The sequence below is a fragment of the Protopterus annectens genome, chromosome 6.part0, assembly GCF_019279795.1.
Source record: "Protopterus annectens isolate FY-2018-M chromosome 6.part0, PAN1.0, whole genome shotgun sequence".
In the NCBI taxonomy this organism is placed as follows: Eukaryota; Metazoa; Chordata; order Ceratodontiformes; family Protopteridae; genus Protopterus; species Protopterus annectens.
In genome coordinates, this window is record NC_056737.1 from 428,131,456 (window position 1) to 428,145,626 (window position 14,171).

Consider the following 14,171-nt stretch of genomic DNA (forward strand, 5'->3'; position numbering starts at 1 on the left):
TAAGGAATTCCCAATATTATTCTAGCATGTCCAAAGGTCAGTTGTCAATCTCCTCTCCAGCTGGTGAATCTGGGAATCATGAGGCAATGTTATAACTGCATCATGTACACAGACAACCCTCTCCTCCTCCCACATCACACAAATACTTGCGAGAGATGCAGCTATTTAGCCAAACTGGAGGCTGAGCTCTCTCAACTCAGGACTGGCAAGACCAGACAGGAGGAGAAGGCAACTACACAAACCACAAAACCAGCCTCACATAATGCTACCACACCACTGAATCAAACACATAAACACACAAAGACATACTCGGAGGCTCTGAGTAAAAATGTACCTAAACAGCAGAGGCCTCCAAAGCAGACACCCAAACAACTGCTACCTCAAGACACCTCACAAGCAACACATAAACCACAAAATCAGTGTGCAAAGCAGTCACAGCCCTTAAGGCCAAATACAACACCAAACATACTTGTCATAGGTGACTCCATAGTCAGACACACTGACGTCCCACTCACCAGGCTGAACAAGGAGAGGGTCACAGTAAGCTGCCTATCGGGCGCTAGAATCCACCACATAACATAAGCACTCGGGTCACTCCACGGCAAGTACAAATATGACACAGTCATTGTCCATGCTGGTGTGAACGACCTGAGACGTACCTCCCTGGACTACATGAAAAGAGACATAGAGGAGCTCTCTGATTATGTAGCCCAGGCAGGTATGACCCTGACCCTGAGCAGTATAGATTCATAGATTCATAGATTCATAGATTAGTACTAAGCTAACTGCCTTTGCGAGCCATTTTAAGCCTAGCCAATTATCCCTTGTGAGACTCAAACCCTGCACCTTGTATTTGCAAGGCAAATACCTTAACCATTAGGCCACCCTCCCAACCCAAGTATCCTTCCTTCACCAAGAATGATGCCACAATATAGAGACAAGATGATCAGCTTTAACAATTGGCTTAATGTCTGGTGTCATTCAAAGGGAATCCAGTGTCTGTCTGCCTGGGATGACATGCTTGACAAGCCACGCTGCTTCGCAAGGGACGGCTTGCACCTGTCACCCCTGGGATTCTGGATATTGGCTAAGGCTCTTGCCACCCCCATAGTGCCTTTTTTAGGCAAGGCTCAAATTCTAAACCTACCACCCTAGAAAACAAAAATGGGAAGAAACTGAGGGTAATGCTGCTCAATGCCAGAAGTCTAAATCTCAAAATGCATGCACTCGAGGCCCTTCTCAGTATGGAGAACATCGATGTCTGTGCTGTAACTGAAACCTGGTTCAAGGCTCCTGAGAGCACCCCAGCACTATTAGGTTTTACCTCATATCATGCGTTCCAGCCCCAAAACCCGGACCACACCACAAAAGGAGGGGGTGTATCCATATTCATAAAGGATACCCACACCTCCAGGTTAGTGGCAATGCACGAAGCTTCGGAAACCATCCAGGTGCAACTAACCATAGGCAAAACTGCTCTACAAATTGTAGCATGCTACAGGCCTCCCTCACAAATTCAGGAACCCCACACAGCCTTCCTGAAGACACTGGAGGGTATAAATGTATCTCCAAACACCATCATATTGGGTGACTTCAACTACCCGAATATAGACTGGGAACATTACTCAAGCCCTAACTTTCTAGCCCAATGGTTCCTGGAGTTCATAAATTCAAATGCCATGGAACAGCTAGTCACTGTTCCCACGAGAGGAGAAAATATACTAGATCTCATTATCACAAAGATGGGGACAAAATGCTCCACACCGGAAGTATATCCCTCATTGGTGAGATCTGATCAAAAACTAATCTCACTGGAAATCCACATCCCGCCCCCACCCCAAACAAAAAAGACCACAGTGAAGAACTTCTCTAAAGCAAACTTCACACTACTCAAGACTGGTGTGGTATCCTTCAAGGCCCTGAGCCAGTGGAAACCACAACCCAAGCTGCAGAAGCCCTTACAAATGCCTTCTATGAACACCTCCAGGACTGCATGGATCAGGCAATCCCAAATAAAACCAAGACTCTTTCCACAAAGGGCAAACGTCCAGTCTGGTGGATCCCAGCCATTAACAAACTTTACAATAAGAGGAGAAAGCTATTACATGATAGAACAAAATCCATAAAAGGGAAGTCACCCCTGATCATTATTAGTAAAAAAATACGAGCACTCATAAAATCAACTAAGGCCAATTTTGAGAGAAAAATTGCCATGGATTCAAAGGACAATCATAAGGCCTTTTTCAGCTATGTTAGGAATCTGGTGGAAACTCCCAGATATGCTCAGAATTAGTCCAAAATGATACAAAAATCACTGAACCCACAGACATTGCCAACATACTGGCAGACAGGTTCAGTGCAAACTTCACCCCCTCTCCCCCCCTAAAGGAGAGATAACTATCTCAGTGGAGTGTAGCCTCCCGGACATCTCAAATGCACAGGTGAAAGCTGCTCTCTCTAAAGCTAAAAACACAGCATCAATGGGACCGGATGGTGTCCCCGGCTGTGTGCTACACGAGCTAAATGAGGAATTAAACCCGCACATAAGGCAGCTGTTTAATCTCAGCCTTACCACAGGATACGTGCCCAAGGAGTGGCGTACGGCAACTGTGGTCCCACTCCACAGGACCCTGGTAATTACCACCCCATAAGCTTAACAAGTCTAGTCTGCAAAGCTATGGAGAGGATCATAATGGAGCTCATAAACAAAGATATAGGGGACTTGCAGACATTGGACCCGACCCAGTTTGGCTTCGTCAAGGGCAGATCATGCCTTTTGAACTTGGTCAACTTCTTCGAAACAGTCACCAAGGCCATTGATGAGGGAAAGGCAGTCCATACAGCCTACCTTGACCTTGCAAAGGCTTTCGACACAATACCCCACTCGGGTATTGTAGAAAAACTTACCAGCTTAAATGTAAACCCATATGTCACAAGATGGGTTGCAAACTGGCTTAAGGACAGAACCCACAGGATTAGAGTTGCTGGTGCTATGTCAGACTCCAAGCCGGTCACAAGTGGTGTCCCACAGGGCTCGGTCCTTGGCCCCCTATTGTTCGGCATCTACTTCTCAGAAGTACAGGCCAACACGGGAGGACTTTGGCTGACAAAGTTTGCAGAAGACTGCAAACTGGGCGCCATAGTGGAAAGTGCATCGGACACGGATATCCTTCAGAAGGGACTCACGGAAACAGATAGCTGGTGCCACAGCCATGGCCTGAAGTTAAACGCCAAAAAATGTATAGTCATACCCTTCGGGAAAAACAAGGTAACCCCAAGCTACCATATAGGTGGCAATCCACTAAGCACAGAAGAGGTTATCAGGGACCTGAGGACCCAGGTTGACAGTGGCCTTTCTTTTGACACTCACGTTGCTAAAGTGGTTAGAAAGACCTACTACATTGCCCACCTGATCATGAAGGGATTCACATCCAGATCTAGTGAGGTCATTGTTCCCCTGTACTCTTCACTTATCAAACCAATGATCGAGTACAATGCCCCATTCGGGATGTATCTCACCCGACATCTGCAGCAATTGGAGAGACCCCAAAAGTTCCTCACCAAAAGGATAAAGGGACTCCAAAATCTGTCATATGCTGCCAGATTGAAGAAACTCCAGCTCTATTCAGTCGCATACCATCTGCTCAGAGGTGACATGTGCCTGACATACAAGGCCATGTCCAACCCGGAATTAATGGACATGCTCCATCTCAAAAAATCCAAATCCACCAAAACCACTAGAGCAAGTGACTTAAACCTTAGCACGGATATAAATAGGATGTGCTGGAGGGATAGATTTATCATTCAGAGACTCCGTATGCTGTGGAATAAAATCCCAGTCCATGTGAGGCAGAGCACCTTGCTGGCTCTGTTCAAGAGAAATCTTGACCTGTGGATGGGAGATCGTAGGTTTACCCCGGGAATCATCTCTGTGTCACTGCTGGACAGAGGCACAACAAACTAATGGGTACAGTATTTTTTCATATAAGGGGTGGCGTAAGCCACAAAACTTTGGGCTAGGCTTATAAATGCCTTAGGGCAGATAGCCTAGTATAAACCTATGAACCTATGAACCAATGAACCTATGAACCTATGAACTAAAACAGTTCAGACCTTACCTTATTCCATATATGGGGTTAACAATGTAGGTTGTTCCTCCTTGGAGATGTTGCAGTTTGACATGGTTTCACTCTCCATTTTTTCTTTGAGGCAGGAAAGGCACATGTATTTTGTGGGATCTTTCCCTCAATTGATATTCTACTTGATCATACTGCATCATGTTTTAACATATCTCATTTTATCAAGCATAATTCATTACAAAGGTCTATAGTTTTCTGTTATCAAAATGTTTTAGTGTAGCTGAATGTGTCTTGCAATAACAAATAGTAAGGAAAGTGTAATCTTTTAAAATGTATTTGTGCACTCCAGTATTTATCTACTTTGCATGGGTGTGGTTTGAATAATATTAAAATGCTTCCATCTCCCTAAGTTTATGCAACCTCAGAGAAGGTAAATACAAGTAAGGTGTGTACAAGGGCTTGCCTCACTAAGAAAAAAAACTCAGTGGAGTCTGCTTAGCCTGCTGTTTTGATTTAGCATACTTTCTTATTAATTATTATCTGTATGTGAGTTCCTGATATACTAGGATGCAGTAAAATAGGATGTGATATAATCACGTACATACATGTAAGGCACACTACTTCATAGGGACAAAAGTAATTGGATTTAACAATTGGCTACATAGTTGATGCCTATTATGTGAAATTCAGTTTGTGTCTTTCTGGGAAGAGGTGTAGTGTAAGACAGCCTGTTTTATGGGTGATCATCTCAGTACCTGCACTCCTTAGTATGCTGACCTTCAGATAAGATGTTAACCAGAGGTCCATCTGCTTGAGCTGGTAGTAGCTCAGGTGGATATAAAATATCCCACAGCAACTATCAAAAAGAATAGGGGTCCTTTATTTATATACAAAAAGAACTCTCATTTACAACATATTTTCATACTTACAAATATTTACAAACGTACAAACATATGGATATATAAATATATTTACACATATTCATAATGTCCTTTACAATCATAGTACATTTTCAATCTTATTAGACCCATACTCCTTTTTCTATAGCCATCCTCTGATTTTACTTAACATTATTGCTAAAATCAATTTGCATAAAACATAATTTAATTTATTTTTTCATTCCATATAATAAAATCACTTTCATCTATTCTAACATATACTTTACTTCTATTCTTATAATATCCATATTTAATCATATCCATGTTATTTTATCCACTTATTTTATATATTTGAAAAAAAAATCTTCTTTACATAGTTCCCCCATAACTTTTTTACTCTTTTTCATTTCAAAACGATGTTCCATAGTTTCCTCTTCTTAACAATGTAAATGTATTCTATCACTTCTGTTTTTATATGACATAATTCCATTTTCTGGTAATTCATACATTATCAGTCCCCACAACAAAATCTTGACGTTCTACTTTCTGATTACACTATTTGCTACTTGTTTTTAGCACTTTAATTTTGTCATCTGTTAGATTTTCTCATGGTTTTACAAAGTAATGTTTTATCATTACATTTTTATATGATATTTTGATATCTTTTTCGATGTCATCAATTTTTCTTTTTCTCAGTTTTTTTATTTCATATATACAACCTTTTTTCTATTGTACTGTTTTATCCATACACCTAAATTTATCATATTTACATTTATACAATTTTACTACTAATCTCTCATATTTTAATTTATCCACTTTAACACGTTGTACAAATTTAATGAAGCCGGATACACCACTGGTTTAATTCACCATAAACCTTCTCCATTTTTATTTATATATAAAACTCTTCTTTTTACTGGGGTTAATCTAGAACCACATATAAATGAAATCATTATCCGCAATAATTATTTTTCAAATACTGTTGGTAACATAAAGGAACTTACTAGGAATGCTATTTTCCCATCAATACTGAATTTATCAAATTTGCCTTTTTTCTGAGTGATAATGTATATGTTGTACAGAAAAGACAAGATTGTTTTATTTATTCTATTGTTTTTTCTGTTGAATTCTACTAACATCTTTATTCCCAAATTTTATACCTCATACAGAAATTTAATTCACTGTAAAACATATACACCTTAGCTTTATTACATCACCTAAACCTTCTGTACAAATTATTACTTATCCAAATTTTGCAATTATTATAATGTCATCTGCATATGTTAACAAAACTGGAATTCTTACCCCTTTAGGTGTTATATACCCTTACTCCTTCATTTTGCAATTTATTTCCCATACTATCCCACTCATAACTAATTCAAAGAGTATGCAACTCATTGGACACCCATGTCTTACACCACTCTTCATATGTACCTCTTAGCTTAACCAGCCATTTACAAGTATTTTTACTTTATTATTAATATACGCTGAAGTACATAATTTCCTAACTTTTTCACTTATATTATATTCTTTCATTATTACCCATAAGATTTCACATCCAGTTGTATCAAATGTCTTATTAAGGTCTCTTATCATGATTCTCGCTTCTTCTTTTCTATTCATAATATCATCCACAATTTCTCTAACCATCATTAATGATTCTTAATAACCCTTCCCCTTTAAACTATATATATATATATATATATATATATATATATACTATTTTCACAATATTTGAATTTTAGTTTCAAATTTCTTTTGCATTATTTTCATAAAGATCTTATAATCATTATTATTTAATACTATTGGTCTCCATGTTTTAATTGTCTTTTAGCTTCCTTCTTCCATATGAATTTAAGTATTCTACTACATAATTCTTTATATATATATATATATATATATATATATATATATATATATATATATTTAGCCTTCAGTTAACCATTTATTCAAATTCTTTAAAAAATATTTTTTGCCAGTCTGTTAAATTTTCATACATTTCATAATCTATTCCAACTGGTCCTGCAACTGAATTGATATTTACTTGTCCTAATACTTTGTCTAGCTCATTTTAAACAAATCTCCTTTTCCAACTCTTTACTCTGTTTTCTGTTATATTTTTTACTTCCCATGTTTTTTTGCTACCTTATTTTTTCTTTAAACATTTCTTGTACATCTTACAGTACACTATTCATAATCTTTTCCTGATTCAAGTTTTCCCTTTACATTTTTTATTTTTCTCATTACATTACAATCTTCCTTTACTAATCTGCTTAAGTAACTCAATACTTCTATAAAAATATCTTTGCTTATATAACAATTCTTGTATTTTTTTCTTGATTTATTTCATATATTTTTTGTCAAAATTCTTTTTATCATTATGTTCTAAATCTTCCAATGAATCACTATATGTTATTTTATATTTTCTTTCTCTATTTTTCTCACATCATATCTCCACTGTAAAAAACTTTTTATATTTTTCCTTAAATATCATCCACCATTCAAGTAAATTTTTATAAAAGGTTTTCACAGTAATATGATTTAAGAGGATCAGAAAATCCTGTTTCAACTACCTCCCCGCTTCCTATAACTAAACTGTTCTGATACTATAAAATAATCTACTTCAGTTCTATATATACTCCTTTTGTAAGTCCATTCATTTTTGTCCCAAAGTTTTAACTTGCCACATCTTATTACTTCTAACATTTTTCTTATATAATTTCCTTTCTTTTTAAACTTGCCTCTTAAATCACAAAATCTCCTATTATTATAATATTCATAGTTATTACTGCATAGTCTAAATATGATGAAATAAGCATTCCCATTCTTTACAGTTAGTATAAGCATATAATGTTTAATTCTATATACTTGTTCTTTCCATTTTACATCTGTGGTTAATCTACCCATTTTTGCTAAGGTTGCATTTAATATCTTTACTGTATTTCTACAGAATATGGCTATTCCAGAAACTTCGCTCACTTTCCAAATTCCAGGTTATCTTTCCTCAGCATAGTTTCTCTGTTTGTAGTCTTTTTTTCATTTTTTTAAAAAAATGTGTCATTTAATATAGTTACATCTACACCTCATGTATTACACCACTCCAGAATTCCTATTCTTCTTACTATATTCTTAATATTATTCACATTTACAGAAAGCACTCTAAAATTTTCATTTTCATTTTTCCTTAGATTCATTGCTTCGTACGTTCATAGGTAATAACTAGGTCAGTGTTATAATAGGCCATTTTAAGCCTAGTCAATTTATCCCCCAAAGGTGACAATCAAACACCTTAACCATTATAATAACCCCCAATAATTAGCTGTATATATTCTTTTTCCATTTCCTTTCTTTTTTTTTTCTTTTTTTACTTATCCCTCTACATTTTCATTTTCTGTCTTTTACTAATGATTTTTTCTTTTACTACCTCCCACTTTTTGTCTTCTTCACCACTTATTTTAGAACCCTCCCTATGTTCTATTTATTCCTTTTTTCTTATCTATATTTTTTTCTATTTCTACTACTACTAAAATGTCTTCTCTTTGTTAATTTTCTTCTCTTCTGTTTTCTTTTTCCTTAGTCTTATTTTAATTTTTGCAATTCATCCATAAATGTCCATTTTTGTTACATTTATAATGTTTCAAGTCATATTTTTACATCATGTCCCATTCCCACAGAGATATAACATTTTCTTTTATCACAGTTATTTATCAAATATCCTTCTTTTCCACCATAAAAAAATGTTTGGGTTGTCCCCAGTATTTAGCAACATCCCTATTCCACTTCATATTTATTATGCTTGGTATATGTATATTTTTTCACTATCTATTTTTAACAGAATATTACAATCCCATCCACCAGTCCATAAAACCCTTTTATCACAAACTTTTGAAAAGTCCTTTTAAAGTTTCTCTTTCCATCTCTGTTCAAAATTGTACGTGAATTTTTGTTTCCCTTTAAATTCCTTTATCACTTAAAGATTCCGTTGGTTGCAGTCATTCTTTTTTCATATTCTCCAAGAATAATTTCCATTGGAAAAAAAAACTGTCTCAAATATAATGTCACAAAAGGTCTTTTAACTACCCCCTAGTTATAATTTTATTAGGCTTGATAGAACACATAAAAATCAGGTGGAAATCTTCCCAAATATGCTTACAGTAACTCCCTGTGTAGGCAGAATCCAAAAATCTGGAAAAACAGAAATCATAATTTAATTCCTAAAACTTGTATTGCTGTGCTATACACCCCCCACCCCCCCCCCCCCACCCCAGGACAGAACATTCCAATACTTGAAAACATATTATTCTGGACAGCAGATACAATCAAAAATGAAACTCCTCTTGGGTGATGTAAACATTGACTGGTAGTCTTTATCTGCAAATTCAACAATCAACAGCATGAACCTCTTTAGATTCATTCAACTTATTACTACGCTGACAAGATAAGGCAAAAATAACTCACAGCAATCTATCTTGGACTAGATTTTGGTTATCAACCCATCTATTTTTACCTCCTCAGGTACTCTTCCTGATACACTAAGTGCCCACCTGCCAGTTTATACCCACAGGAGTATTACACAACTAACAAAGGAATATCAGCTCAAACCTACCTGTAATCTTTTCAATTTCTCCAAAGAGTCTTTCATTAAAGCTCTGAAAGCAGTTAATTGGTCCATCCTAACAAGACTCCCCTTAAATGATACAGTTGAATACTTTAATTCAGCATTTCTAAATATTCTTAACACCTTAGCCCCACAGCATACAAAAAGAATTAAAACGAGACTTAAGCCAAGGCTTACCATCCATTGCAAACTCCTTATGAAAGACAGAGAGAATGCACAAATTATCTGGCAAAAGAATAAAATGACAAATTCTGCCAACTATTTAAACAACTATGAAACCCAATCAAGAAACAAGTTAATAGAAATAAAAACGTTTTATTATACTTGCCTACAAGATAGCCATAAAAGCAACCCTAAAAAAGGCTGGTTCTCCATGACCTCTCTCATCAACCCATGTACAAAAAAGGATCCCAGCCCATACACAGACATTCCCCCTCTTCAAACAGCTACTTATTTTAATACATACTTCATCGAATGCGTAGCCAACATAACCTCAAACTCACCTAACATACCTCTTTCCATGCAGCTAACTTCACTTATGATAGACCCTAGCACATCTCCTTCACAAAACTCACCTAACTACACACACATATAGATTACTCCATCCACTTTCCATTCAACCAGTTTCTATAACTCTCATAGAGAAGCTTTTACATAAACTAAAACCTTGTTCCTCCTCAGCCAAAAACCTTCCCTTGGAATACCTAAATCTAGCTACAGATGCAATAGCATACTCATTTACCATTCTTATTAACAGGTCAAATACAAAACCTTCTGTCCCTAACTTATGAAAATGGCACATAGTACCCCCTTACGTAAAGGAGGTAATTTCACTGACATTACAAATTTCTTTCCCATAGTCATCCTGTCTCCCCTCAAATCCTTAAAAGATATATATGACGATTTATCCACTGTCTCTTACAAAATAAACCAATCAGCAATACACAGCATGGATTTTGGCCAGATCACAGCACCTCCACTGCATTACTATCATTTACAGTCACTGTTAATAAAGCTCGCAACTCTAATAGACTTGTATCTGCACTATTTTCAGATGGTCTCGCACACTAAACTCCTCAATCAACTTTCCACTTTGGGTCTATCATCGCAATCTGTTCAATGGTTCTCTAACTACCTTGCCAACAGGCAACAAGCTGTAAAATGGCAAGGTCCATATTTACATACCTTCTCACTTCCACATAAGTCCCACAAGAATCTATCTTTGGCCCTCTACTATTTAATATTTTTATCAATAAGCTACATTCATCTTCTTGTGACTGTACCTTGGTTCAGTATGCAGATGTTTCTATTATCATCTGCTTCAAACACCTTAACTCACCTCCAAGAAATCACTCAACAAGCTGTCATTTCCATTGAAACCTGCCTTACAAGAGCACAACTCTTACTCAACCCTCCCCCAAAAAACACAAACCCCTCCTCTTTACCCCACAAATGTGCACTCCTAACAAAGAATCTTTCATAATCTTTTCAACAAATGACACTGAAATAGAATTAGTTCACCATACCAAACTATTACGGGTCATAATATATGATAATCTTAAATCTGACTGCCATATCCAAAAGCAATATCAAGAAAAACATTCAAAACCTAGGCAGGCTATACAGAAACAAACATTTTGTAAGCACACCCACAAAATTACTCTAGCCAAAACCCACATTCTGCCCTCCCTACTCTTTGAAGTCCTAATTCTAGCCTCATTACAAACTTGAAGGCTGCTACAACAAAATTTCCACATTTGCTACTAATTCATCTTCCTTTACTCATCTGCTTCTCCTACATTCACCTTATAACAAATAATAAAATCATACACAAACCATTAGCCTGCCCATCTCTTCCCCTTTAATCAACATATATTTCCCTAAAAGCACTCTCAGATTGGAAGGCAAACGACTTCTCACCATAAATAAACCAAATAAATCCCATGGACAAAGCCTATACTCAGTAGCAAAAAAATAGAACTCCCTACTTATAACCACTAGAACTATTTTGTAACCTATCCACCTTTAAATGCTCTCTAAAAGAATTCTTTGTAAAATCATGGACTAACTCCTGCACCAATCCTGGCTGAACTTTTTCACTATACTTCACCCACCTCCCTCCATCTAAGTCATACCTCACAACTCTCTCCAGCCTCCTACTCCATTCATTTCTTTTATTTTTCCCACTACCTTATCATATCCACTTTCACTCTATAGACCTTTCTTCTTTCACCTAAGCTACCAGAAGACACCCTAACCTGCACTCTTCTTATAATCTCCTTTTTTTCCCATTCTTACTTCCCTCTATAATGATAATAAGAACACCCCTCTCATACTAAGAAATCACTCAATTTACCTATCTCTAATCATGTAATCTTTAATATTTGTTTTAAATATTTTATTAGAATTGTCCCGGGTCTCATTTATCACATACTAATCTATGTAACAAATAATATGACTAATGAGTTTTTCCTAAATATTTTCTCCAACTCATGTTATTGTTTTTCATTGCACTCTACTATGAAACATGTTCTATGTTTCTCTCATTACAACATTTTTTCACACATATGTTTTTAGTGCAACATGAGACTGAAATTTCAAATATCTGTTATTGATTTTTGAAAGATTGTGATTGTGAAGCTTTTCTCCTCAGCCATCTCTGAAAATGGATAATTTCTGGCCCAGTCAGACTTTCCCTATAAACAAATCTCAAATAAATAAATAAAACAAAAAATAAAAATAAATAGAATATGTAAGTCCTATTTTCACATAAACAGTATTGCTACTCTGGTATTCACAGTTACAAGTCTTAGAATTTAAAACTGTTAGCAGATAGGGTAGCTGGCTATAACCTACAGTCAGCTACTATACAGAGCAGTTGTTATATTACATGACTACCTTTTCTCTGGAAGCCATAGTGTGCAATGACTCTACATCTCTGCATGCTTATATGTATACAATGAAAGGAGTCTGCTAACCCTCCTTTGTAATTTTCAACTGTATTGTATCTTTCCTGTTTTTCATCGATGAGTGTTATAACTGTGAGACAACCCTCTTCTCCACCTTCCAGAGTAAGGCCTTTGGCCATCAAGGCTATCCCCTAGAAATTCTCTGGCTTCCCAGGTTGATAATCAATTCTGGATCACGAGTGATATAGGCAGACATGTCACCTGAGTGCCAGGAGGACAGCTGTCTATGCTACATATCTAATTAAATGAGCTTCATCTTCAATTATTTAAGGGAAAAAGATGTTTAACTGGTAAAATCCAAAACATACTTCCATGATAAAAAAGTGTGGCAATTAAATTATAATAAAAGTAGCATGGCAGATTATTCCACTGTCTACACTAAGCAAGAAATAAAGTTCATTAAAAACTGCTTGGGGGAACTTTACCTTGGCAGAAGATCTTTGGTAGATTGTTGGTCTGCAAAATCTACTTTTTTTCCAGGTTTTGGTGAGCTTACAGGAATGAATGTCCGTGGTTGTGCAACTGGAGCTCTATATTATAAGAAGAAAAAGAATGGGTTTAATAATTATGAAGAGTTGCAGAACAGCAAAACAGCTGAGCAAATTAAGTCAGTGTTTACTTTTTCTCTGACTAGCCTGCCTATACCTCTCAATCTCTTAGTGTAAGAAATCTGAACAAAGCCAAAATAAATGGGGGGCAAAGGACTCAAAATAAGGGCAGATTTTAAAAATTACTCATCAAATTTTGCATTAGCATGTATTTTTCAAAAGCCATGAAGTATGAAACTCAAATGTTTGTCATTATTCAGCGATTGCTATCCTCAATGATTTGCCAGAAAAACACAAATTTAATGGGGAATAGATCAAAAATATGAGGCAAAATCTGAACAGTTAAGAGGCTGCCTTAGTGTGTACATTCCCTGTTTGGCCTCTACAGCATCCCCTTCAGTGTCAACTACTGACTTCCAGTAACTATTGCTCCAGCAGGAATACTGGAAATGTGCCCATTCCTAACTTTTCCCCTCTTGTTTATGTTTATTAAGCAGGGCTGCCTGGAAGTAGGGTCTCTTTATAATGGAGATAAATAAAAAAATATGCTACATTCACAAACTCCAAACAATACATAAGTGACAAGCTACATATACTAATAGCAGACATGTTCCTAATCTGTGGCAGTATGTACAGTAAAAATAGATCACACTATGTGACTTTAAAAAAAATACAGTACACATATGCAGTTAACAACATTCATTTACCGATATCTAGTATACGCTATCCAAGGATGTGACAGAGCCAATGCTAGTCTTGGCACACAGTAGAGACTTGGGAGGTCAGAATATCTCAGGATACTCTCTTACACGCGCACACACACACACACACACACACACACACACACACACACACACACACACACACACACACACACACACACACACACAACGCATACACACAGAGCTATGGCCAATTTAGGGAATCAGCAGTTCACTTAACAGCATCCTTGGAGCACTTTAATGGGAAAGAACTGCAGTACCTGGTGAAAAGAGATAAAGGGAATATATGCAGTCTCTACAAAGAAGGCTCATAACAGAGAATTAAATGATATATCCAACAGCTACGAGTCAGAAATG

The 14,171-nt window shown here is 36.4% G+C and overlaps 1 protein-coding gene across 1 annotated transcript in view; it reads right to left on the minus strand.

Annotated features, from left to right (window-relative positions):
* SPTBN5 (spectrin beta, non-erythrocytic 5) overlaps positions 1 to 14,171 on the minus strand; it is a 1,783,454-nt gene that overhangs the window by 63,402 nt on the left and 1,705,881 nt on the right. The window contains exon 69 of the mRNA XM_044073536.1: positions 12,970 to 13,074. Within this exon, the coding sequence (XP_043929471.1) occupies positions 12,970 to 13,074 (105 nt within the window). The remainder of the gene's footprint in view (positions 1 to 12,969; positions 13,075 to 14,171) is intronic.